This window comes from Pagrus pagrus (genome assembly GCF_965226575.1).
Source record: "Pagrus pagrus genome assembly, chromosome: 21".
Taxonomy (NCBI): Eukaryota; Metazoa; Chordata; class Actinopteri; order Spariformes; family Sparidae; genus Pagrus; species Pagrus pagrus.
Genome location: NC_140208.1, coordinates 2,436,859 through 2,464,261, shown reverse-complemented (window position 1 = coordinate 2,464,261; position 27,403 = coordinate 2,436,859). Strand labels below are relative to the sequence as shown.

At 43.2% G+C, this 27,403-nt stretch overlaps 2 protein-coding genes across 2 annotated transcripts; one reads left to right on the top strand and one right to left on the bottom strand.

Moving 5' to 3' along the window:
* Window positions 1–102: 102 nt before the first annotated feature.
* rgs9b (regulator of G protein signaling 9b) lies at window positions 103–14,135 on the bottom strand. The gene is made up of 19 exons (XM_084341402.1): window positions 13,959–14,135; window positions 11,610–11,706; window positions 10,437–10,487; window positions 10,238–10,344; window positions 9,079–9,130; window positions 8,937–8,995; window positions 8,779–8,855; window positions 8,612–8,693; window positions 6,558–6,620; window positions 6,143–6,172; window positions 5,977–6,038; window positions 5,678–5,791; window positions 5,474–5,589; window positions 5,274–5,361; window positions 4,564–4,702; window positions 4,392–4,474; window positions 4,159–4,276; window positions 2,268–2,671; window positions 103–2,191 (listed from the first exon to the last, which is right to left on the bottom strand). Exons 1-19 carry the CDS (start codon window positions 14,025–14,027, stop codon window positions 2,029–2,031), a joined length of 1,974 nt encoding a protein of 657 aa, XP_084197528.1. The 5' UTR covers window positions 14,028–14,135; the 3' UTR covers window positions 103–2,028.
* A 481-nt stretch (window positions 14,136–14,616) lies between these two features.
* Window positions 14,617–26,783, top strand: LOC311250306 (guanine nucleotide-binding protein subunit alpha-13-like). Its single transcript, XM_084341938.1, has 5 exons — window positions 14,617–15,348; window positions 18,046–18,272; window positions 21,619–21,669; window positions 22,892–23,092; window positions 24,427–26,783. The coding sequence occupies exons 1-5, from the start codon at window positions 15,066–15,068 to the stop codon at window positions 24,796–24,798; spliced, it is 1,134 nt and encodes a 377-aa protein (XP_084198064.1). The 5' UTR covers window positions 14,617–15,065; the 3' UTR covers window positions 24,799–26,783.
* Window positions 26,784–27,403: the final 620 nt, after the last annotated feature.

Below are 27,403 nucleotides of genomic sequence, written 5' to 3'. Positions count from 1 at the left end.
GATGTTGGTGTGAAGAAAGGGATAACATTTCTGTTTAATAATCGTCTTAATGTCTTTTTCTATACCTGAAAAATCAACAAATAAAATATCGACACATCGATCGAAGACTCTTGTCGTTGAGACGGTCATTTATTGAGGCACTTGACACAAGCCATGGGATGTACAAATCAAACACAACAAAGTTTAAGGTATAATTTTTCACATTCTTGCATCTGTAAACATGTTGGAGATTATACATTCAGACAGTTAGTTCACATTGGACTGCTCCCAACTCTCGGGGTTGGTGTGTTCAGCATACGACCGCTACACAAGAGTGTACAAAACAGCAGTGGAGCCAAATACAAAACTATCTCCTGACTCCTGGTTTACAGTCAGGATCAGCAGAAAAGCAACACGTAGGCAAACTGTTCATGTGCTCTCATCTCACCTGAACTGCATCCATTCTGTCGATTCACATGGATAAAGAGGTCAGTGAATCGGGGATGAGGCATCTAAGTCTATTTAGCAGCACAAGAACACTTCTCTACTCCAGAAATCAGTCAATAAATATATAAATACATTATCTATATTTATAGCAGGCGTGTGCACAGACGGAGTCTGTTAGCTTTGGTTTATCTCTCTACAGGATGTAAACGTTTATTTTTTGAATGATCTCGAGTTTTGTTTTCGCTCCTCGACAATAAAAAATACGTCTTTCTTTATATTTATGTTCTTTTAATAGTTTTCTTTCATTTGTGGCTCCAGTTTGTCGGACGATGTCTGTGCACACGCCTGCTGAGGCCGGAACAAACACAAAGTACTCAGCGTGTCAGTGTAAGGCTGCTGTTCGTTAAAAGATACAGAATGAGGTTTCAAATGTGAAAGCTACAGCTCAGGTCTGGATGTCCGTGCACCCTGTACAGCCGGCTCAGCTGGTGCTCACATCAGTAAGGGTTGGTGTCCGTAAGGCTGAAGTTAAAGGAATGCTCCACCAAAAAAACGTGTGTCATGAGTATCAAATACTTATATTTATACAAAATATCGCTGAATACAGCGTCTGTGTGTCTCAGCTGCAGAGCTACAAACACAAAGTCCTCTGTCATTTGTGCGTTATAGAAATTTCATAGAAATCTTCTCAGACATTCCCAGGTTGTCAGATATGGACGTTTTTTTTAGACGCAACTGACTCAGATGAAAATGTTTCTGTGACGATATCAGACATTCAAAGTGAGCAGCGGCAGACTGAGGATGTGGTGAGTTAGTATAAAGAAGAAAAGTCACTCAGTAAAACCCCAGAGACCGTTGTTAGTGAGACCACAAGTGGACGTTGACTCATTTTAAAGATATAATACGTAAGAATTCTGCATTAAATCTCTAAAACCGACAAGTACTTTGTATATATTTTGTTGAGTTGTGTCCAAAACCTCATCAGCAGTTTTGTTGCCTAAACTGAACCAAACTGCAGCTGTTTCACAAAGTTAACCTCGTTTTAATACGGACTTTCATTCAGACGCACGACAAAACATTTGATATTTGACGACCTGGGAGTGAAAACAGGTTGTTTTTTCTTTACCAGAATTATATCCCAACAAAACTGAAATAATCAGAAGCTTTTACAGACTGTTTTGAACATTTCTTAGAGAGGAAATGTTGACTGAGGACTCGTGACCTCAGTAGCTCTAAAATCCTGTCTGGTAACGACGGTAAACAGCTGTGAACATCAGCGTGTATTCAGCCATATTTTGGAGAGGCGGCGATAGCGGTTAAAGCACTGAGTGTGGACGGTGGAGAAGAGGATTATGCTGCAGCAGACATGAAACTGGGTCGGTGTTTGTTTCCTATAAGAAGTTAAACTTTGAGACATTGATGCTCAGTCCACTGTAGACCAGCAGGCATCTCCAGAGTGTCCCAGCTGGACTGTTTGGTGTCAGTCCTGATATTGTTTGGTATTGTAGTTGGTGAGAGATTTGACCTCTTCATGCTCTGTATGAGATCTTTAATCTCTGCAGACAATCAGCTCAGATGTAGAAACCTGTGTGACTGCAGCCGTTAGCCGGTCCCGTTCTGTGGACTGAGGCTCTCCCAGGGACAGATGATCTCTTTGGTTCCCACTCCTCCCCGAGAGGCGGCCCTGGCCTCCTCGTCCTCGTCCTCGGACTCTATGGGGTAGATACGGCACTCTGGAGGAATGTCAACTTTAATCTGGAAAAAACTGGGCAGAGAGACCTTGGTAAGATACACGACTGGTAGTCTGTTAAAACAGGACGCTGAGACGTTTCTTTACTCACTTGGCGATCCGTCTCGGTGGAGCCTGACTGGGCTGATCCGGACTGATCGGCTGGATGCGGCTGCTCGTCCCAGCAGCTGAGTGGCACTTGGGCGACAAGCTGGCGAACATGGTGGAGGGAGCGCAGCCGCGCCTCAGCAGGCGACGCAGGGACAGAGCCATGCGAGACTTGGATGCGTTCCCACCAACGGAGGCCGGAGCCGCGGGGTTCCCCTCTCCATCTCCTTCACTGGCCTCCACTCGCCTCTCAGAGGCCGATGTGCTGTCCAAGGCCACGCTGATGGGGGACGGACAGGCTGGGGTTTGGGCCAGGAAGGGGAGAGAGGGGGAGGCGTTGGCAGAGGGGAAGTCAGAGATGCCAGAGTAGACGGCGAGGTGGGGGACAGGAGTGGTGAAGCGGCACAGCTGTGAGGTCAAAGGTCACAAAGAGAAGGTTTTCACTCCAAAAGCATGTTGGAAGATTATCAGCAGATGATTTCCTCCATAAATAACAATCAACAAGACAACAGGTGCATAATGAAGCCTAATGTAGCTAATCGCAGAGCTAAACCGAAAAGTTTCCTGAAAAACATCTAGTAACTGATCCTGACAGGCAAACGTAGATGAGTAAAAAGTGGAATAAGATGTGAAGGAGTAGAAGTATAAAGGTGCATAAAATGGGAAGAAACTGTCTCTGTCGCCGTCACTTAATAGATTTTTACAGTGTTTTTGACAGATTCATGACTGATAATCATCGACAGTCCAGCAGGGTTCCCGCTCTTTGCCAGAGATCATTTTCAGAGACAGTGTAGCCGGTGCGACAGACAGGAAGCGCCCATACACTAATATGTTCCTTAACTAATCCATTTATAACCCCAATGCCTTTTCCTCTTGTGAGTCACAGTGTGTTATCCATGGCTGCATGAACACAGCCACGGGTTTCTGGAGGTCAGTCACAGAAGCTGAGAGGTCAGTCGTCAACTCTTGATTATTTTAGCAATTATTCCATCGATTAATCGAATAATCAGATAAAAAATACTTTTGATTTAATCAGGAGTGATAGTAAATATACAAAAGACAAAATAACTGATTTCCTTCTATGTTTTTTACACTATACAGTGAACTACTAATACCGTACTGTATTGTGTAGTTTTGGGGAGTTTAAGTAATGTTCCAGGACATTCTGCTTTTTCCATGTGTTTTCCATGACTGGTCAACAGTTTTCCAGATTTTCCAGGAACCCGAACGAGCAACACGACAACATGAAAACAGTGAATGAACGACAACTCAGGACAAACACATAAACATGAGGTGGTTTGTGGGTGTTTTTATTAGTTCATGACTGATGACAGAGAAAACATACAGTGGTTTAATGATACTAATATTAATAAAACATACAGTCAATGAGTGAAGATGGACAAGAAACATGACAGAAACAAACAGCTTGTATGGACAGACGACAACAGATGTGCAGAGTTTGTGTTTAAAGGCTCAGTTCATCCACTTTCCTTCCCTACAGGGAAATATATTACTCTTTAGCCGCTACGTGATCCACTTGTACAATAATGTACAGTTGGTTTTCGCTACAACACTATAGGAGCAGCGCGAGTGCACCAACATAGCGAAGGTGTCGGCTGTAAAACCAAAACAATGAGCTTAAAGTTGCTATAAAGCGAAAAAACAAAAAGTGGAGGAAGAAGTTTTCTTTCTTTTCACATTAAACATCATTTGATCCTTTGTTGTTATAAAAATATTAATTATAGCACCTTTAAACTTCATTTTCTATTTAAATGTTTCCACTAAATAATCTGATAAAATAAAAAGATCCTGACGCGTCAGGAGAGGATCCTCCTCCTGTCTGTTCAGGTCTTAGCAGCTTGCTTAGCACCCTGCTTGCTGAGTTTGCTCATGACCTGCGTGATGTCAACATTGGCGGCCATCTTGGCCTTCTGCTCCTGCTCCAGCTGCCGGAGGATGATGGGGCTGAGACTGGGCCGCCGGTTCTTTGCGTTCTGCTCCAACTGGGAATCACTGGAGGAAAAATTAAGAAAGATAAGGAGAAAATTAAGTTTTGGAGACGATGGATGCTACAGCGACGCTAATATCAGCCGGTTAGGTGAGGAACATCCACTCTGCTGCCACGTACCTGAACTTGTGTTCATCGGGAGCGATGGCCTTCTGCAGCGTGTCCTTGAACACCGGAGACTTCATGTAGCGGCCGTACGAGTCCTGAAAAACAAACACGCGTCTCATCGTGAATGTGTTCAAGCACGTGGGAAATATATAACACCACCTCTGTTCACGGTGCGTTTACTGACCTTCTTCATGAGCATGTAGATGTGAGTTTGAGCTGCGTCCAGGACGTATCTGTGAGGGTGTTTCAGGCCTTTCACTGTGATTTCCATCGTCTTTCCATCGATGTTGATCCACCGCGGCGCTCCACGAGCCAGGAACGTCCTGAGAGAGGAGGACACGGACGAAAATACATGAACTCAGCTGCTAATTTGAGGGTCAGGGTTACGGATGAGAATACTTCTTCCTCCGCTGACTAACATGCACATATTCAATTAAAACAACATCATCCCAACTCACAACTTCTTAAGAAATGTAAAATGACTTAATCATCAATACATTTTCAGAAACAGTTCACTATGGACAAAATCTAAATGATTTCTGCCTCCGGCTGCAACTAACGATCGCCTCATTATGAATTCATTTGCAGCAATTTAATGTGTTAATAATGAATTGTTTAGTCAATTAATTGTTAGAGAACCGTTAAAAAATGCAGATCACAACTTTCCAGATGTCTTATTTAACTGAGCGACAGTCAACAGAGAAAAACGCACCGAAGAAACTGAGAGAATTAATTGATTACAAGAAGACGTCGCTAATCATTTCTCAGCCAGTAAATCGTTTCACTAATTAACTTATTATTTCTGCTCCGTCTCCAGTTTCTGCTGCTGTCAACGTTCATCAGAGGAGACTGATACGGTGTTTTGTACGAAGAGAAAAGAAATCGAGACATTACTTGTAGATCTGCTCGGCTTTCTCTCTCATCGTCGCTGCAGTGCCCCACTTCAGATCCTCACAACTCTCCCAGAACGCCAAGTTCTCACCTGAGACGGTTCAGGATGGAAAACAAAATAACAGAAAAAAGAAAACTTCACTACTCTGATGGCTGAACATTGTTTTTGTACGTGACTTCGTTAAAATAAACCTCCATCGTACCGCTGAATTCTTTCTTCAGGAAGAGTCTGAAGTCATTTCGTCCTCGGGGGTCCGACAGCAGCTCTCCGAAGCTGAACGTCCACCTCTCCACTCGCATTTTAGTTGGGATTTCCACACTGTAACACACACACACACACGCACTCAAAATTCAGTTAAATCTCAATGGAAACGATATCAATTACGTGTCGTCCGCTGCTGACTCACTTGGGCATGTTTAACGTCCAGTATGTGACGTCATCGGTGAGCCAGGGGTTGCTGGGAAGACACTTGGAGAGGAAAGGATCGTGGCTGCTGTAGGTGGCGCAGTACTTCACCAAACTGCAAGAACGAGGGGAGGAAGAGTTTAACTGAAGACGAGCAGCGTGACTTTCACTCGTTCAGCGCTGGAGATACACTGAGACAAGCGATTGCCATTTTCAGACATTCACTACATGATTCAACCGGTCTCAGGTGACTGGGTTTGGAGTATTTAGGCAGACTGGGAATATGATGGACTAGCTTACGCGCCAATGGACACGGACGACTTCACTCTGGGCCTCATGATGGACTGCTGGGTGAAGATCATCTACAGGAAGCGGAGGAGAGACGACAGCTGTAAAAATGTCAGGAAAAACAGATCTGTGTCTGTGGATCACTGCCGAGGCTCAGAAAGAAAGAAATCTCACTCACGATTCTCTCGTAGTCGTCGGGCGTTTTTACCTGCAGAAGAAAATATATTAAATGTTGCATTACAGGCGTCATCACAGAAACTGTGAAGCTGCGTGTGTTTGTGTGTTTGGACGGGCTACATGGAGCCATTTTATGTTTTTTGTGTGTGTGGGTTGTTCGTAACCAGTTTAAAAGTCTGAATACAAAGAGAGAGAGCCGTGGGAAAGGCCTGCAGAAGGGAAGAGAAGAAGAGAAGAAGAGAAAAGAAGAGATTAGTTGTAGTAAAAGATAAAAGTTAAATGAAACAGCAGACAGGGAGAGGGAAGAGAAGATAAGTTGCCTTTACTGCACCTGGATTCATGCATGAAAGCTTCTTAATATAATCTGATTGACAGGAATTATGTTCCCCCGGGTCACGCACCGACTCACCTGTTACCTCGTCTGCGTTAGGATCTATCCGTCGATCCAGCCCGTAGTCCATGGCGCTCACTGTCCCCGGCTGCACACACACACACCAACGACAGAAACAACGTGTGTTTACCAAATGACTAATTAATGAGACGACTGTTTTCTGATGCTAATCGTAGGCCGATAATGTGTCACACTTTTCTCGGCCATCTGAGGTGACAGCCGGGCTCCGGTCATGTTGTTCACTGCTGAACGTTACAAAAAAAACGAATCAAAGTGATTTGTGTGTTTTCCTGCAGAGGCTTTAAAAAGCGAATAAACTTGAAAGCACATTTTACAAGAACGCAGGATAAGCTTGTCTCTGATTTACGATATTATCTGGGATATTAAGCTGACTTTGACTTCTGGGAATCGAAGGACGAGTGTGTGTGGGAAACATAAATCTGATTTTATTGCGTTTAAATGCAAACGGCATCTGTGCTTTACTTCCTCCTACCCTCAGCAACAAAAGTTATAAATAGTGTCTTTCTAATGAAACATATCATGAACATTATCTGTGGAAGAGGAAGAGAAACAATGAAAAGCTATTTCTGTATTTTTTCTCACAGACAGGCAGAAGTGATGCATTTTGGAAAATACGCTTATTCACTTTCTTGCTAAGAGTTAGATGAGCAGATCGATACCCCCTCATGTTTGTATGCTTAGTGTAGAGAAAGAGCCACAGGCTGTTAGCTTAGCTTAGCATCAAGACTTGAAACAAGTTCCTAGCTCAGGAGAGGAATAATGACACACCACCGTTGCTGGGTTAACCCCTAAAAACTAGCTTCGGGCACCTGTTTCGCCCTGTTCCTCTGACTCTCTAAGCACTATGTAACTTTTAAAAGAAGAAATAGCACAATCTTCCTCTTACAAATGAATATTTAAACTCCTTACCAATAAGAAACTGTCTTTTATAGTTTAGTAAGCGCAGCGGTTTTGCTGCATTAATTCGTCTGGTACGACCAGTTAGCTTAGGGTGGCTAATGTTTGCTAGCTGCAGTACAGCTATAGCTGTGTAGGCTTGCTGTTAAGGCTTAAAGAGGTCATATTATGCTAATTTACAGGTTCATACTTTTATTTGGGGGTCCTAGTAGAATAGGTTTATATACTTGAATTTTCAAAAAACACATTATTTTTCTCACATGGTGCGTTGCTGCAGCATCTCGTCACACACTGTGTCTTGAATGCTCCGTTTTAGCCACAGAGTGAGACATCTCGCCTCTGTTCAATCTTTGATGAGAGTTGCACATGCGCATTACTTAACGGGCAGAATGTAGCCAATCAGAGGCAGAGTAGGGCGGGTCATGCCCAACAAGGTAGTGTGATCTAAAATAACGCAGCTGAAGCAGCAGCAACTCTCTGCTGACTGCCTGGAGTTGATATATTTTATAATAAATATATGAATATATATATTTATACAGCGCCTTTCCTACAGGAAGTGGGAATACGGTCAATATGCGATTTTTAGCGTGTGTCCCTGTTTAAAAAACCTGCTAATTTTGGTAGAAAAGTGGTGTTATTACTGAGCGAGGACTCCGACCTGGTGGCAGTCATTAAGAAAAACATATAAATAAATAGCCAATCCTCTTGTTGATGGTTTTGTTTGCTTAAGTAGGTCATCCGTATTAAATGGTTTCGTTTTTAAGTTTAATCAAATTACCAAAAGAAAACAAATGACACATGGTGAACCTGAGGCGTTCAGGGACCCTGGAGGGTCTCACAAACACAAGTTGAAACACAAGGTGCAAACCACCGCAGAACATTCTCCTACGCAGTGTGAAATATTAATCAGTTGTGCCCTTTTTCCTCTGACTGGACATGTAATGGTAATGAGGCATCATGGGTGGAGATAATTAGATACCCTGGGAAGTAAAGAGGTGGAGTGCAATTTATTTTCAGACCTCTCTGTGAGCGGGAAAACCCACTCATATCTACAAGAGGCTGGAGCCTGATAACCATCTGTGTGTGTGTGTGTGTGTGTGTGTGTGTGTGTGTGTGTGTGTGTGTGTGTGTGTGTGTGTGTGTGTGTGTGTGTGTTCTCACCGGAGGTCTGTGAACCACCCAGTAGGCTCTCTCCTGGCACTCAAACACCACACGGTCTGGCTTCTTCCTCTCCTTCGCCGCCCTACAAAACACACGCGAAAAAAATCGTAACACCTCCTCGATCTTAAAATGGAGCCGCGTCTTTTTGAGTTTCCTCACACGCCTACCTGTACTGCTCTTTAGCCTGCATCACAATGAAATCCCATTTATGATTCATCCACTTGTGCAGGCGGTTATACTGCTCCTGAGGACATGAAATAACACCTCAGCAAATGCCAGCGAGCGAAAAACATGAATCACTCGCAGGTCTCGCTCTCGTTCTCACCTGCTCATGCAGCTCCAGGATTCCTTTCTTCCGTATGTTTCTTTTTGCCAGATAGATTGCTGCAATAACGACACAGAGAGGAGTGTTGACGGAGGGAGACATCTAATAAAATGTGTAAAAAAAATAATAAAGTCACACTCACCATAATCTGTATCCTCGACGGGCCACTGCTGCGTGGGCCAGAAATACGGCGTCTGGAGAGGACGAAAACAGAATTGACACGAAGACAGAAACATTATTGTGAGCCGGATTTGTTTGCTGCAGACGGGAACCGAGATTAAGTTAAATTATTTTTGCTCAGGAAACCAAAACCAGGGCAGTTTGAGGTTTTTACACCACAAAATTGTCTCCTTCCTGCTGCTGTTTTTGTCCTCTAATGGGAAACTATTCAACAGGAAGTTGCACATTAAGTCTGTGAAGCTCCATCCATTCGTCTTTTATTTTGCAAACCACGGGACTCTTTGGACAAATCATCATGAATGGCTCTCAGGAACTATGATGGGCATTTTTCATTATTTATTGACATTTTATGGACTTCAGGATTAATCCATTAATCAAAAAACAATCAGCACAACAATTAATAATACAAATAATCATTAGTTGCAGTCTTAATTATCCCCTCAAAAGCTGCTGTGTCCTTGAGCCAAGAAGGCAGCAATGAAAAATGCATTGGTTGTTATCACAGTACCATTGTTAAAGCTTCTTAATGGGATAGTTGGGGTTGTAAGAGGCACTTATCTATAGTCAGTGTAACACCAACAGCAGAAGGCGTCTGCACTCCCCCAGATCGGAGATGAAGCAGGAGCACCTGTGTGGGAAGCTAAGCAATGCACTGCTGTAGACGGGGTCAGCAGCCGACTAAAAGCAGGCCCACATTAAAAAAATCAATCTCAGTTTAAGTGTACGCTGTATTTTTTACTGTTTATCTCGCCGTCAGACAGGCGTTATATCGCTCTCTGCAAAGCCACCAGACTCCTTTGACAAAAACAAGTCTTTTACCTGCTGCTGCCTCGATCGGTACGTTAGTTTGTGTTATTGTGTGACTTCTGTGAATCTGAACTAACACTTAAGTTTTGTATCAACATCCAGCTGTGATCGACTCTCATGAAAGAAACTTTTAGTTTTCGAGTCGCCTCGAAAAAAGTGGTTCAAGTGTGGTGATGTAGAGAGAAGGGAGGGGACTGGACAGGAAGTGAACTCCTCCATGTTTTACGCCACCAAACAACATTTCTCTGTTGTCCTACTTGTGGTTAAAAACTGAAACTGAGACCTGAGACTTTGTTAAGCTGTGGTGTGTTTACCTGGAAACGATAGAGGGATGCATCCGGTTTGATCACTAAGCGTTTGTGGTCTCGTAGAGGGTAGATGTATCCTAACGCCACCAGCGTCGAGCCGAAGTTCCTCGCCTCTGAAGACAACAAACAGAGAGAGCAGCCGGAGTTTTAAACTGTGGCATTTCTGCTCATATATTCAGGTTGAGGTGATTTTACTTTTACAAACCTTGTGCGTCTACTTGGAATCTGTCTGCTAACCAGGTGATTATGTCTTCACCTGAGGAGAAAAGATGGACGTCAGAGGCAACAAAATGTCAGCAGTTACAAAAGCAGCTCTGACAGGAAACCACAAGGAACAAGTGAACGTGGGTGTGAGCCTCTAAATGCCAGACCCCTCTGTGATCCACCACCACCGGCTGTCCATAGACTGGAAGACCTCTACAGCTGGGGGGGGAGAAGGGAGGAGAGGAGAGGAGAGAGGAGAGGAGAGGAGAGGAGAGGAGAGAGGAAAGGAAAGGCAAAGGATGGGAAAGAGGAGGAGAAAGGAGAGGGTAGGACAGGAGCTTAGAAGAGAGGAGACAATAAAAGGAGGGAAAGGAAAGTAGGCAAGAAGGGGAAAGGAAAGGAAAGGAGATGAGGGAAGAGTTAAAAGGAAAGGAAAGGACAGGTAAGGATAGGAAGGAGGAAGATAGAAGGAAAGCAGAGGAGACGAAGGATGAGGAGGAAAGGAAAGGAAAGGAAACGAGGGAAGAGTAAAAAGGAAAGGAAAGGAAAGGAGATGAGGGAAGAGTTAAAAGGAAAGGAAAGTAAAGGTAAGGATAGAAAGGAGGAAGACAGAAGGAAAGCAGAGGAGACGAAGGATGAGGAGCAAAGGAAAGGAAAGGAAAGGAAAGGATGTTAAGGAGGAGGGGAGAAGGGGACAGAAGCCGTCTCAGCTGTTTGAATCTGCCTGAATTCAAAGCTACAGCTGACGTAGCGGTCTGGGTTCCCTCTCCTCCTCCTCTCTCCTCCTGCTCGCTGTCTGCTCTGGTTTTTCCCTTCTTTCTGTCTCTGTTACTCTTTTCCTCTCCCCCGCTCAGTCTTCCTCCTCCTCCTCCTCCTCCTCCTCCTCCTTCACCTCCTACTTTCTCCCTCTCTGACTCCGAGACCGCAGGGGTTGTCATGGAGATTAAATCTGTAGCTCTGGTATCCTCCAGTGAGACTATGCAGGCACAATCACTCAGCCAGCTGCTGAATAACATCAAGTGTGTACTGCTGGCTGCGTGTGTGTGTGTGTGTGTGTGTGTGTGTGTGTGTGTGTGTGTGTGTGTGTGTGTGTGTGTGTGCAGCCATCAGTGTTTGTTCGTGTGTGTGTGTGTGTGTGTGTGTGTGTGTGTGTGTGTGTGTGTGTGTGTGTTACCTGTGATAGCGTGTGGTATTGTTGTGATAACCAGTCTCTGAGGCTGTGACTTCACTCCTGATTTGGGGTCCTGCATCTCCAGCACCAGCTTCTCCGCCTGCAGAGAAGCATCATGAGGTGTGAGACGAGGTTTCCACGACAACTGATTGTGAAGAGTGGGGGGTGGGGGCAGAGGTCACCATGCCGACAGATTGATCCGACAACAAGTTGTTGGGGTGGAAATACGGCAGGAAACGCTGTAACTTATGGATTAAATAGCAGCTTTGATGGATGCGTGAAGTGAATCTTCTCTAAATTAATTCTTATTCATTGTTTTACCTTTTTCAGATAAAATTGTCTATAATTGGAGCTGCAATGATTAATTTTGATGATCGATTAATCCTTGCAGGCATTTTTCAAGGAAAACGCCACATTAAATAGAAAAATAATAAACATAAATGGCTCCATACAGCTCGTATGGCACAATCCAAGTCAGCTATTTACATACTTTTAAAGCAGAAATCTAAACTGTAGCCGCAAACTCAAAGTGTTTGCTTACACCCCATCTTAAGTGGGTTTCACAAGCTTGACTGCCACGGGGTGTAAATAATGTCTTTTCAAATCAACTCGGGGGATCTGGAGACTTGGATCATCCCAGACGAGCTGTATGGAGAGTTTTTTTTTATGTTTTTAAGTCTCCAGCTACTTCAGTTAATAAGGAGAAAACGCTGTTTTGCTGTGAAGCTCCGGAAATGTTTTGTGGACTACGAAACTTCACCTGACTTTCCATCAGCATGGAACTGAGTATATGATGACTGAATTTACATTTTTGAGAGAGAGAGGGAGAGTACAAGAGAGTAATGATCCAATTTCTGACAGTAAATGAAGAGTCTTTGGATTTGTAGATTGATGGTTGGACAAAAGAAGCGACGTCACTTTGGACGTTAGAAATATTACGATGAGCATTTTTCACAATATTTTGACATCTTATAAACTAAATAATCGAGTAACCATGAAAATAATCGTTAGTTGCAGCCTCAGCTCTCATAGGTTTGAAAACTCTGATGCAAATTGTCCCTGTAGGATATTAAGGCTCCCTAGCAAAGCTCATAATTAATACTTCCTATTAGACAAATGCTGATTTATTTAGTGTCTGTGATTAGACGCCATCAGAGTCCAAATCCTACATCACAATGAACCTTAGCGCTGCATTTTATCATGGCGAGAGGTGAGACGAGAGGTTGCTTTCCTGCCCTGATGTCATGGCTTTTGTTTGGCTTGTGTGGGAGGGCTGCAGTGAGTCACTGCCCCTCTAAACAGTTTTTTAGTTGTCGTATCATCTGATCCCACAGCTCAGGTGTGCGCCGGAAAACAGGAATTCGTTCAATGCATTGATTTAGTTTGTGTGTGTGAAAGTGTGTGTGTGTGTGTGTGTGTGAGAGAGAGAGAGAGTGGATGACTCCAGGGCCTGTTTGAAGTGGCTTTGTGCTTTGAAGTCATCCTGGAGAGGCTGTGAGCTCCAGGCTGAGCCCGACCAAAGTGGGCTTTCATGGACCCAAACACAAAGTTCTCCTGAATGGTGAGCATTCCCCTGGAGAGCGGGACCTCGTCAGCACTCTGAAAATGAGCTTTTGTCTTAATTATTTCCTGCACAATTTTTTTCTGATGCCAAAAGTCATTTCACTGTGATAAATGTCCACCTCCTGACACTCCAGGAGCGAATGAATTTTAAATGTGAGGGGATGAATTGAGCCTCAGTCAATGCACAGTGCCTGGATTAACTTCCCTCCGGCTGCTGGTTGGTGTAGATGGAGGCACTGATACTGATCCAGGCTTAATGCTTATTAAACTGAATGACCTTATCACTGTGGAAAGGTTGCAACAAAACACAGTCTAACATTTAGGGTGACAGACAGACAGACAGGTTGCGCACTGAAACCAACATGACATTTGTTTTGTTATTTTGACATCTTGTCATTCTGTTGCATGTATTTCTGAATGCTTGGCACTTGTGAGTTATGTTTTTCCCTCCAAATTCTAATCAATTGGGTGCCTAAAAATTCAGATTTGCATGCATAATTAAAAACATGGCACATTTTCTCTCTGCTTGTTGCATTTCCTGGAGTCCAAATGGCACCTGTGAGCTCTGCTGCTGTCCAAAAATATAATTAAAAGCATCAGGAAATCTTCTGAGGAAGTGTTCATAAGAGCAAATGCAAACAGAGCCAGGGTTTGTGAGGTTACAGCAGACCACAACAGCTGGAGCATTGCATTAGAGGATTCATGTAAGTGACCCATCTATAGGTGCGTCTGCAGGTATATAGTCTGGAAGCCTGTGGTCATCAAGTCTGATGTAAAAGGATAGCCTACCTTCTTGAGACAAGCCATCCGTGGTCGATACCTCTGCCCATGATCCCGGAGAGTGTTTCTGATGGTCATGATGCTTTTCACCCTCTCTCTCACACACACATGCGATGCTCCTGTCGCCTGTGAGCCGCCGTGTGTCGTGTGGGGATGCGGGAAGGGAAGTGCAATGATAGATGCCGGTGCTGCCTTCACGTGTTTGCCCGTAAGCTCTTACCTCGTCGGTTGGAATTCGGGAAAATGCAGTTACATTCTCATTTGTTTGCATTCAAGTGAACGTTAAAATTGAATTCGTTTTATGATAATGCGGATATGTAATACAAACACACGTACAAATACAAATACACAAATGCACAACATGAACGGCATAAAATAATAAAGAAAAGTAAGACATTATAGAAATAAAACACTTTATTTATAAAAAATAAAAAGCTTTTCTGTGATGGTCGCCTGATAAGCGCATTAAAGAGTCAGAGAAAGGTCTGCTCATAGAATATCGATGCTTTCTCCTGTAAATGTACATTTTTATTGATCTTTTTAAGTGCGTTCAAGTGTGAGTTTTCATGTTTCGAATTCCCCCTGAAGGCAGCATACCGAAAGCGAGAGGGGAAGCAGCCAATCAGAGCGCGGCTTTCTCTATCAGGGAAACGGTGTTATGCAACGGCCAAAGTGAACCAGCAGAGGGCGACATGGCACCAACAAACCGGCTCACAGTCAAAAGTTCCGATTTATTTGAATTAATTCAGATATAATTCATAGTTTGCTTAGTTTGTGACATAACTGAGCGTTTAAATGTGATTACAAGTGTCCATAAACTAGGCGTTTTTAGTTGTAAATTGTGTAATTGCGTCGTTAATTTTCTCGCTAGCTAACTTGCTAGTCCATATATGAGCCTCGTGTGGGTAAATGTGTGCGTGTCAAGACGTATAAAGCTCAAGATGAAATGTTCTGCCTGTGTGACCCAACAGGACGTAAATAGCTCAACACAAAGTCACTTAAGATTGATGGTAAACAGTCAGCAACGCTACTTCCTGAGTTTAGGGAAGGGGCTTGGTCCCGTGCCTGCGCCCCGCGAACGCGCATCAAATTAGCATCGATGAAGTTTGTGCGAACATGGCGGATTTCCTGCCGACCAGGTCCGTGTTAAAAGTTTGTCTACCCGTCTGCCTGCTCAACAACGGCGAGGTCGAGCAAATTAGGAAGTCCAAAGAGATCGACCGATGTCTCTCCCGGGAGAAAACGTACGTGAAGCGGCTGGTGAAGATCCTGCTGCTCGGCGCGGGCGAGAGCGGCAAGTCGACTTTCCTCAAACAAATGCGGATCATCCACGGCGAGGACTTCGACCAGCAAGCCCGAGAGGACTTCAGAGGCACGATCTACAGCAACGTTATCAAAGGTAACCCCCTCCGCTGCCGGGCGGGCACACTGGAGGAGCGAACGAGCCGTTTGGCCGCGACAGAAGTGGGTTTTAAAACGGATGGGAAAGTTTCCACATCTGTGTAGCAGCGCTGGGTGAGAGCACACATAAACAGTCTGCATCTGCTGTCGGCACACCCATATACGACCCGGGTCCTCACGGGGCTGCCTCTGAACGCGTGGATAGCCGTGAATCCGCCGCTTATTTGACGTTTTGTGTGCCTACCACAGCCATTAGCTACACGCCAGCACTATCAGGCAGCCACAGGCGAGTTTAGTCGCTCAACAACTGAGCAGGGATGGAGCTAATGGAGGGTGAACCCACCAGGCACCATGATGTAAGGTGTTCCTGTTTGTCCACTCTCTGTATGTACAGAGGAGATCTTTACATACAGTGTGGTGTTGACAGGGACCCAACAAAGACATGGTGACGTGACTAATGTCTCTGTGACAGTTTAAACACTCATAATTATAATATTAAATATTATATGCCTCATAAATGTACTTATTTGCATGCACAGAGGGTGTTAATCACTATTACAGAAGCAGGTTTGGATAAAATAGCATAATTGCAATATTTTGTGTGGCTTCCTTTTACGATAAGAGACTGACTGATACATCGATTGGCCGATGATATTATCGATACATCAGTATCGGCATGTGTAAGATAAAATCAGAAAAGATAATCCTTTATTAGTCCCACAGCGGGGGAGTTTTGCAATATATGTTCCTCGTAATTATGAATATGTATGTATATATATATGAAAACCCTTTTATTTTAGAAATTATAATGTAATGATAATGCAAATTTGTACACTACTAAAAATGAGTTAGGGGTATTGGGATGTGGGCGCATATGTGCATGTCCATGGATATGCAATTAAAGTCAAATGAAATGTGTCACATTATGTTTAAGGACAAAAAATATTCACAAAACACAAATAAAAAATCAGATATGAAACACTAAAATATCCCTAACTCATTTTGAGTCGTGAAACTATAAATCCCAGGTGAAGTTTAATGTCTCAAACTGGCCGATACACTTTTTACTTATAAATATTAATATCGACGAAGGCCCTGAATGTCAAGTATTGGTCAGGCTCTACTTGTGATACAGTTTTTGATAATCTGGCGCCAAAGATCGATATTTTTTATTAAAAACGCGGCGTCAATCTCAACAGATGTCCGTGACATTTTGACTTCACTTTTCTTTGTGGTTTAAACTTATGTAAATGTGATTAACACAGATTGAGAAGGCTATAATGAGCCATATTGGTATCCTGCCTTTTAAAGATTTTAACTCCAGGCCTCTTCTGCTTTTGACAGTTTATGGCTACGTCACATTAAAATGATGGTACATGTGGGTTTGGACAAGTTGCAGTCAATGTGTGAGTCACAAACTGACACCACAGTGTGGTGGATTAATACATCAGGCCTGCACTTTGCCTTTTTAAGAGTAGTTTCTTTGATGGACCAAAACTGAAACCTAATACTGGACCACATGCCAAAAACAAGCTCCTCTTGCCTTGTGTTGTATAGTCGAGATGGTAAATGGTTTGTACGGAAGCCCGGAGAGGCCAACATTATGTTTCTACATTGTTTCCTCTCCTGTTTAAGACTTAAAGGTGCAATATGTCACAATTTACCACCTGTCAAATTCAAATTGAAGTGTTGCAGCGTATAGCTAGAGTAAACGCCAACTGTTGCTAACTGTTTGCTGCTAGATAGTTAGCTCAGTTAGCTGTGCAGCTAGCAGTCCAGACTGGGAGTTCGGAGAATCAGGGACAGGAGCTTTAGACTGTGACGGCTCAGGGCTAGCTGGTTAGCATGCTAAAGTCAGTAGCTATGTTTGCAACGCAGCATAATGTCAGAACCAAATCATTTTAAATCTTTAATGGTTTCAACTTAAACTATTACATATTACACCAAGAACAGGTGAAAACATGTTGTACAGGGATAATCTTTTTAAATTCCTTATTTTTTTATTTATTTTATGTGCTCAGATTATGAAAAATAATTAATAATCAGGAAACATTTATATATAAAGAGCAGTTATAACAGTGATTCATATTATACACATATGTTCCCTAATTGTATTTCTAAATAAAATCATTATGTATCGTGATACTCTCTTTATCGTGGGACAACGTGTGGTGAGTTACTGTGATTCCCTCGTTTCAAACACATTTTAATCAGTCCTTTTACAGAAATACTTGATATACAGGATTGTGTTTGTCTTCTCAACCTGCTCCATCACTCAGACAAACTAGAATGGTAGAGTGCATACCTCCACCAAGGCCCAACAGACCTGCCTGCATCATAGATACCAGCTCCCTAAATACTCCTGATGTTGATCCGTTATTCTCTGAGAAATTAGTGGAAATGTTGGAAATCACCGTATTGTGCGGTGTTAAAGGAAGTGAGAATAAAATTCCTGGACCTGCACCAAAAGTTAACGGGTCTTTTCTGGGAAGAGACCCATCGTTCGTCCGCGTTTCGTGGAAATCTGTTGAGTAGTTTTTGTGTAGTCCTGCTGACAAACCAACAAACGACACACAAACCACTCATCTAGTCTCTCTTCCACTTTGAGTTTCATTCATGTCTGACCTTAGACATTTCAACACAGTACCAGCGGGCCTCTCTCTCACACTCCGACCTTTTTTCACTTCCTCTCCAGGTGTGCGTGTGTTGGTGGATGCCCGGGAGAAGCTGCACATCCCGTGGGGTGACCAGGACAACCAGCGGCACGGTGACAGCCTGATGGCGTTCGACACCCGGTCGGCTAAGATGGCCACCGGGCAGCTGGAGGCGTCCGTCTTCCAGCAGTACCTGCCGGCCATCACCGCTCTGTGGGCCGACTCGGGCATACAGAACGCCTACGACCGTCGCAGGGAGTTTCAGCTGGTGGGTGGATTGAAATGGCCCAGTTTTTGTTTCTGTCCCATCGATCACCAAACCCAGTAAGAGTGTTCTGGTGTTTCCAGTTGGTCTTTCTCGAGAATTGAAAACGACAGTGAAAATAGAAAGTGAAAGTTTTTTTCATCTCGATTCATCCTCCCTTCCCTCTCTCCCTGTATATCTCCTTCTCAGTTGAGTGGTCAGACACGTGATTGAGTCAGCTTCCTGTTTACACCTCTCCCCGCTCCTTATGTCTTGGCTGTCAGCACATGCGTTTCAGCACGCTGACGTTTACCCCAGAATAACAGCTGTGGACGAGAGCACGTTCACATGTCCTCACTGGGACTTGTTTTCACTGCGCTCCCGTTCTGTCCTGGTATCACTTTCACAACCTGCTGCCGGCGTAAAATACATTACTGAGGAGAGGGGACGCACGTCTCCGAGTCTCTCTCAGCAATCAGACAAAAGCAGTAAATCAAAATGTGTTTGTCAGTTGCATAAGGCTGAACTGTTCTCAATACCCTCTTGTTAGCCTCACACACACACACACACACACACACACACACACACACATTCGGCGAGCTGGTTGTGCAGACAAAAAGGGGAATAAGAGCTGGAATGTTGATCTGTAGTTAAACAGCTTTATGCTTACAAACAGAGCTCCCTCACTCAGCGGTATTGGCACACAAACACTCACACCTCAAGTTACACAAGTACAAGGACACACACACACACACACACACACACACACACACAAATACACCATTATTTACATGTGTATGAAAAATGCTCCATACATTTTCCCACAGGGGGAGTTTTGTTGGACAAATGATACAAAACAGAAGATATTCAAACAAAAGAAAATTGACAATCAGTCAATAATCAAAGTTTGGTGCGAGTTGAGGACAAATTGATTTGACATTTTAAAGATATTTATTATTTTTGTGGACTAAACTTCTGATCAGAAACATGTTTCAGCCTTTACTCTGACATTTACAAGTTTGTGTATTTTATGTATAAATCTTATTTCTTATTTACAGTCAAAGTTGCAACGATTAGTTGACTGAAAGAAAAATATTTGGACGATTGATTAATCCATTCCAGTCATTTTCAAGCAACAGTTGCTTATTCCAGCTTCTGAAACGTAAGGATTCGTTGCCTCTCTTTGTCATGTTATTTATTTATTTATTATTTTGGCTTTTTAATGCCTGTATCTGAGAGGATAGCTTGAGAAGTTGACCACAAAAAGAGAGGATGACGTGCAGCAAAGGGCCACAGGTCGGATCGAACCCTGCGAGGTCACAGCCTCTGTTCACACCGCGACTGTAGCTGATGTCCACAGACGAGTTGTGAAGTAACGCTAACGCCCAGTGAAAAGGTTTTAGTGTCAACTCTGTCAAGACTCAAGGCTCCGTGTCAAAATACAGTTTTTATGATTTGATGAACGTGCGCTGCTACGTGAAATTTAAGTAACTGGGTTTAATTGGTGTGTGATCGGTGTATATGCTCTGTAAGATCAGTAACACCGACAGAGAACCAAACATACGTATTGAATACTGCTGCTTACAACTGAAATGATGAATTAGTTCTTCTTTGTTGGTAATTGTTTGTCATTTTTCAGGCGAAAATACCAAATATTTCATGGTTCCTTCTTCTAAAATGTGACGATTGGCTGCTTCTCCTGAACATTCAGGGTTTTTGACATTTGCAACTATTTTCTGATTTTATGCAAACTAAACAATTAAACACATAACTAAAAAAATGACCAGATAACGAAAACAATCCTGAGTTGCAGCCCGTCGTTGTGTATAAAACTTAGATATTTAGTCTGAATGAGACTCGGATAGAAACACATAAAAACCAGCCGCGGCAGCTGAAGAGTTGCTGCTCTGGGAGCTGTTTCTCTGTTCCCAGCTCTTGTTAGCGAGGTCTAATTTGTTTTTCTGCCAGCAGATACAACCCATTGTGTTTTGAACATGCCCTTTACGTATTTGCATCACAAATCACAAGTGCCTTCAGGCTGGCTTGTAATTATCATTAAAAACACATGTACAGAGCGAAAGCACACAAGGATCCTCTCTGTCTCGCTCTGTGTGGTACAAAGTTCACACTCGGCCTTTAAAATCGGTCGTAAACATTTTCTCTCTCCTCACTTGAGCTTGTGTATTTTAATCAGTGTAGATTCCAGATTCTGATAATGAGCCCAAAAATAGTAGTAGTGGTAATAAATCGTCCTGAATTTGAAGTGTCAGTTCAGGCGACACGCTGACGTTATGTAATGTTGTGTTTCAGTTTTGCTTCTTCAGCAGATGAGCTGCAGGCGTCGTCATGCTTGATAATGAACAGAAAGAGCTCAGAGTGATCGCTCTTCTCGTTTCTCTTCTCCTTTTTTTTTTTTTTTTTCATCTGCCTGATTTTTTTTGACTATTACAAAACCACCGCCGCCCTCAGATTTGAGCTCCTTCACTCGAGCAAAGCCAGAATTGAAAATCAGAGGTATCTCCTCTTTTCTCTGGCTCCAGCGCAGTGCCACGCCATGCTACCCCTCCCATGTGTAATCTTAGCCTTGCACACACTTTGCGCGCACACACACACACACACGCACAGGTTTTTCAGGTCAGGTTAGTTTTTTAAAAGATCAAAAGGTGAGCACAGAAGCACGCTGTGAGGGGGGAAATGTCGCCAACAGTCAGAAACACAATCCCAACGATCGCTACGACTGTTAAAATTTGAATTTACGGCACGGGTGGAGTCATTAATGCAAAATAGATGCAGAATCTTCTCCTGATGAAGGCGTGGTGTGTCACAGGAAAGACACGGTCGGCCGCAGGAAAATCTGCTTTGCTTTTTTTTTCAGTCAGTTTTCGCTTTATGTCTAGAACAGACACACACACACAGACACAGATACAGGAATGCATCTCGGTCTTGGCAGCCTCATGTCTGGGCTTGCACTAATTGTGCATGAACAGCGTCAGAACGGTCTAGAAAACTCCCCTACACACACACACACACACACACACACACACACACACACACACACACACACGTAGCCACACTTCTGTGTACATCAAAGACACACTTACAAACACGTGTCTCCTGTCGTACCAAATACTTTGCATCCTGCTTCAGATACTAAGAAGAGAAAACAGACTCTGTGTGTGTGTGTGTGTGTGTGTGTGTGTGTGTGTGTGTGTGTGTGTGTGTGTGGCAGCTAACGAGAGATTTTGTCCTGCGCCTAAACGACAGCAACGACTGTATCTTCAGTAAAAAAGTGTTTTGTGTTAAACTGTGCTGTTGAAAATCTAATAAATTGTGCAGAATTAACAGAAATTCCTCCTCTGTCCTGTCGCAGGGTGAGTCAGTGAAGTATTTCTTGGATAATCTGGATAAGCTTGGCGAGCCGGTAAGTTGTTTCTGCCTGCTCTGATTGTAATAATCAGACGTGTGCATGTTATAGTTCATATTGCAACATGTCTGGACAGTTTAAGGTTGGCTGACAAGCGACTGAGACGGTTGTTTGTCAGAGATAATGCTGACATTTTGGTAAAAAAAGGCTCCTCTGAGCCGACAGCTATGAGGAAACTGGCATCACCTCAGTCTGGATGCTCTGGGAGGGTGTCTGCAGACCTAAATATTTTCCTTTGCCTGTCCAAGGCAGTAATATTCATTATCAACAATATTTATATCTGCTTGCTGGCTGTAGGGACACAAAATATTCAAAATTATGATTTTTTTTTTGTGCATGTTGGAGGCTGTTTGTTCTTAGTAAAGCAGAGTTTGAGTCAGCAGCATCAGACCAGCAGCAAACTGTGTCACTACTGCCAGCCGACATAGCCAGGAAACTCATTGTGACATATTGAGAAAGCGCTCATATAAGCAGAGCAGAAATGAATTATATAATTAGGAATTATTGTTATATACTGCTGAGAAGTAATTTGATGCCGTATCATATATATGTATATGTATATGCATGCATTGCATACATTATATGTGGCATTAAAAAGTTTACTTAAACTAACTGAATGTTAAGATGGAAAACAACACTGACATGTACAAAATAATATCATTATCATTTATATTTATACTGAAATGTGAACAATTCATTCCACTCATGAGAAGTAAATCACCAGACACACAAGATTAAATGGTTTCTGTGATTTCATAAAACAGTTGATCTCTCAGGTGTATGTATATTTTACAGTCTTATAAATGTGCCGCACACAGTGTGTCTCAGGAGTCTCGTCATTATATTTATTTAGTTTAACAGGAGTTAATCTTGTTGTAATGAGGCAGTCCTAACTTTGTGTTAACTGTTTGTGTCTGAGCCTTAACACAAGCTTCCCTGACACATTCAGTGTGTGTATACATGTATTTTTAATCAATATCCACCCAAAATAGCATCAATGTCTCTCTTCACCTTGTGATCGTATAGTTAGATAGATAGACAGCTAGCTTTATTTATCCCCGAGGGGGAAATTAGGTCATCATAGCAGCGGTACCAGTGCAAATACAATCAAAGTGTAAGGGCAAATATAGATATAAAATTAACAAATTGTATCTCGTCTTATAATCTTCTCCTGTTCATGTAGACACTCATTCGTTGTGTCTTTCCATCTCTCCTCCAGAGCTACCTCCCCACTCAGCAGGACATCCTGCTGGCCCGTAAACCCACCAAGGGCATCCACGAGTATGACTTCGAGATCAAGAACGTTCCCTTCAAGATGGTGGACGTGGGAGGGCAGCGGTCGGAGCGGAGGCGCTGGTTCGAGTGTTTCGACTCGGTCACCTCCATCCTCTTCCTCGTCTCCTCCTCTGAATACGACCAGGTAAGAACATGACATCTCATTTCCTCTCTCTCTCTCTCACACACACACACACATAGACAAGCGAGCAGCACACACTCATGTGATAGGCTGATAAGTGGCACATTAATCTGTTTGGTGTAGCAGATAATGTTTGGTGACTTGTTGATAAGTTGTCGTTGCTGTGTCTATATGCTCAGTCTTGATGTGTGGAGTTGTTGTGTTTTATCTCACAGCATGTGTAGATTTCCTCAAATAAAACTCAGTGTGTGCACATGTTCAGGTTGGTCTGTGTGGTACAATTAAAAAGGCTTACGTCCTGAAAAGATACAAGCAAAAAATCTTGGCCTGATTCAGTGTATTATGCATCTTGAGGTTGCCTAAATTCAGTTTGAATTTAGCACATAAACACAAGAAATGCACACAGAATAACAGATTCACCATTTATTTTATTTATTTATTTTTTTATACATTAAAGATAAAGGGTTGACTCAGACTAGGTCTTTAAGGGTGACACATGTAACAATATTTCACAGTTAAAAGAAATAGAGAGATGTGAACAGAACAGGACATTTTTCACGTTTGAAACTAAACCTGTCAGTGCTCTCTGGTTGGAGAACTATGTAATGGTGACAACTTCCTAAATCATATCTTTGGCATTTCTGTGCGGCAACATCTCGTTATTTATCAGCCAACGTAAACACCGACGCAGAAACCAGTACAGTACTGAGCAATCCCATATTCTCTACAGTAAAGCGTGCACGGTCCTCCCTAGGTTTGGGGAAGACTCAGGGTCCACTGGGGATCAACTACCATCATTAAATCTGGGAACAGTCAAGCAGTTTGTTTTGATGCTCTCCACATTGATTTTAACCTCATTTGGCTTATGTGGTGCCCAAAACGGCCTGGGAGCTGCGCCCGAGCCTTGTAGCGACAGGAAAACCCCTGATCTGGTTGCATGTCTGCAGTGTCTCCTGGAGAAAAACTCTGCTTTGAGCCGGTTTTCCTCGTTCCTCACTAAAGCTTTGTGTATTTGCATAATTGGTGTGTTTAAAGAGACACACAGGACTTCTGCTGATCAATGTTGGCTCATAGTTTTCCACTGATGCACCACGCTTATTCCCCTGTTGCTGTAACCCGACTGGGAAATACTTAAGAGCATGAATATTGATGACATGGGAGAGTACTGAGCTCTCCCAGCTCTCATTCAAAAAGGGACACGTACCAATCTGAATATCCTCTACTAAATGATTTTGAATAGAAAGAGGTTGGAGTAGGTGTCACTTGTTGCTACGGCTCAGTTAGTTTCTGTCTCAACATTAGTGATTGTACTTCATCCCTCCCGATGTCTTCCACAGGTGCTGATGGAGGACAGGCTGACCAACCGGCTGCGCGAATCACTCAACATCTTCGAGACCATCGTCAACAACCGCGTCTTCATCAACGTTTCGATCATCCTCTTCCTGAACAAGACGGACCTGCTGGAGGAGAAGGTGAAGAGCGTTCCGCTCAAGGACTACTTTCCTGAATACACCGGGACGGAGCACAGCCTACCGGAAATCCAGGCGTTCATGGTGGAGTGCTTCCGGGCCAAGAGACGCGACGGCACCCAGAAGCCCCTGTACCACCACTTCACCACGGCCATCAACACGGAGAACATCAGGCTGGTGTTCCGGGACGTCAAGGACACCATCCTCCACGACAACCTCAAACAGCTCATGCTCCAATGACCCCTGTCGACCTGTGAAAGTAGAGGACCTGAATGGGGACGAACCACCCCCTCGCTCCTGACGAGGACTTGGGAGAGACCAGCCTCAGAAGAATCCGATAGATGTTCTTCTTCGCCCGTTTTTATATTAGTTTTTACTCTCCTCTTTGAAGAGTTGGCCTTCTTGTTAGTTCAGGGTTTGGTAGGTGAACGAGTCGGTAGGAAAGACTGTGTGTGGGTTTAAAGAAAGAGGAGCAGGCAGTTCGGATGTTAGCGTCTGAACTTAGCTGCTTCGTCTTCAGACTCGCTCCTCTGGCCTGACTCTCGGGAGGCTTTTCAACTCACAAGGTGTCGGTGCTGGCGTTCATGCCAGCGCCTGTATGTGGAGTTTTACACATTTTACAAACCAGGCTGATACACTTGGCGAGCAACAAACACAGGCAAGGTGAAAAAAGTTTAAACAACACGTTAGGTGGTCAGAATCATCTGTGCCAGAGTTGATTTGCCAGCACTGAATTAATTTACTCCAAAATCACTCCATTATTTCTGTCACACTCTCCAGTGCTGCTTTGTGAACGTGGTTTCGAAGCCCCTGTAGTTTATAGAGGGTTTGTTAAATTGCTGATTATCTGGAGACTGAACAATCCTCGTTTTCCTTCTCTTACTGCAGCACCATTCCTCCGCTCTTCACTTCTTGTTTCAACTCGATGAGCGGGTTGAAAGTGCCAGCACAGAGTCAATTTACAGAGACGAGTACCAGTTCACTGATGATGAAAGAGCTCCGAACGGTTTGAGATTTGTTGTGGAAAAAGGCTCCAGCACTGGCACCTTGTCTCTGGAAAACATGCTAGAAAAGAAAAGGGCACAACGGCGAGATATAAGATGTCTTAAGGAGACCTAATCACTGTTTAAATCCTGCATTTGTGCCTGTTTGTCTCTATAGAATTTAAGTCGATCTAACAGATAATTAAGATGCCAGTTCTCCCTTTATTGTTTGGTTGTTTAGAGGGTAAAATGACCTTCGGTGGCACATGAGGCAGGTGTGCCAGCAAGTGAACATGCAGTCCACTGTATTCTCAGGGTTGAATCAAAAGCAGCGTTAATGCTGATGTCATTGTTGGTGAACTAACTGAATAATCTAATCTTAATCTGGGCGGCAGAGCAGCGAGACTCAGCCAGGCCTCAGTACAGTTAGCTGGGTGGTGTTTGGTACTGGATGCTCCTGGCTTTGAACCCTGACCTTTGACCCAGACTCCCCCTCTCTTCCTCTCTCTCTCTCTCTCTCTCTCTCATTATGTTCTCATCTCTGATTAGATGCCTTGTAAAGGGACAGACCTCCCCTGTTTGCCTGAATGATGAATGTCTGTTAATATGTACAGAGATTTGCTGTAGATTGTCTGAATATACTGTATCCAACATTGTTACGGTTTAAGATGTGACCTGTCGTGAGAATACCTGTGTTGGCACTGAACTTGTGCCGTTTAGGAGTTCCCTTTAATACACATTTTGAATTTGTAGACAAAAAAAAAAAATCTACTCGAGTTGAATACTTCTGTCAGCGACTGTATTCTGTAGGACGCCAATCTTTGTCCGAGGACGACTTCCAGGCACTGCTAAAAATCTGTGTTTCTGCCAAATCACCCCGATGCTTCCTTGGGACTGTTCACATGGACAGTGTGTAGTTTTTCTCCTGTGAGCTTCAGTTTGCTTCCAGTTTTTTTTTTTTTTTTTTTGCTTTGTCCCGTCTTTGTACATACTGTAATCTGTTGCCATGTAAATAATATTCAGGTTTATCTCCGTATATGTAAATGGTTGTAGAAATGGCGTTATTCCCCCCCCCCCGCCCAAATCTGAATGTGTTACAAATCACTGCTTTTTTCCAATGAAGATGATCTTTTGATGTAGATGTTTATGTAATTTTTTTTTCATCACCCTCTTGAAATTCATTCCTGTGCCAAGTCTCATGCCACTCTAACCCTATCAATAAAATACACTTTTCTAATGAAAGCAGGCTCTTCTCTCTTTATTATACATACATTATTTAGTGCATACAGCCCTCATCCAAAAGGGAAATACATTTTCTGGGTATGCTAATGTTTTTTGTATATCTACATTAAATGGGCGGATGCATTTTCAAATAAAATTTAAATAAACAGGGTCAGCTGTTTCAAATTAATGCTTATTAAAATACAAATGTATATAAGGTGACTTTTCTGTGTTAAACCATGTCCTCTCTTAAACCTGTGTATTAAATCAATCATTTCTTTGCATGTTATTGTTCACACAGAGATATTTCTTCTTTATTTAACTTGTTTATTATTTTTTCAAACATGATAAGACACGAGACAAGTCAAACATGACAGCTGAGCAGCTACTTCCGCCAGAGAAGGCCCTGACATGTGGCTGAGAGCCTGAGAACATCATGGAAGTTGATCTGTTAGCTAGCTCTAGCTAGCTAGCTTGTGTGGGAGAAAGTCAAACGAAGAGCTTGTATTGTCTGTAGACAACGTCAAGAAACCGCTTTAAAGCATTTAAATAGCTTGTTCTGACCGATCACGTCGTTAATACTGACGTAGACGACTGAATTCCCCCTCCGACGGAAGTTTCTGAGGTTTTAGTGGGAACTT

Excerpts from the sequence above, each read along its gene's own strand:
- rgs9b (XM_084341402.1), bottom strand. The coding sequence starts at position 14,027 with ATGACCATCAGAAACACTCTCCGGGATCATGGGCAGAGGTATCGACCA. Across the intron at positions 6,621-8,611 it reads GGGTGGTTCACAGACCTCCG|CCGGGGACAGTGAGCGCCAT; the intron begins GTGAGAACACAC and ends GTGTGTGTGCAG. Across the intron at positions 4,703-5,273 it reads AAAGCCGAGCAGATCTACAA|GACGTTCCTGGCTCGTGGAG; the intron begins GTAATGTCTCGA and ends CTCCTCTCTCAG.
- LOC311250306 (XM_084341938.1), top strand. The coding sequence starts at position 15,066 with ATGGCGGATTTCCTGCCGACCAGGTCCGTGTTAAAAGTTTGTCTACCC. Across the intron at positions 21,670-22,891 it reads TGGATAAGCTTGGCGAGCCG|AGCTACCTCCCCACTCAGCA; the intron begins GTAAGTTGTTTC and ends TCTCTCCTCCAG. Across the intron at positions 23,093-24,426 it reads CCTCCTCTGAATACGACCAG|GTGCTGATGGAGGACAGGCT; the intron begins GTAAGAACATGA and ends TGTCTTCCACAG.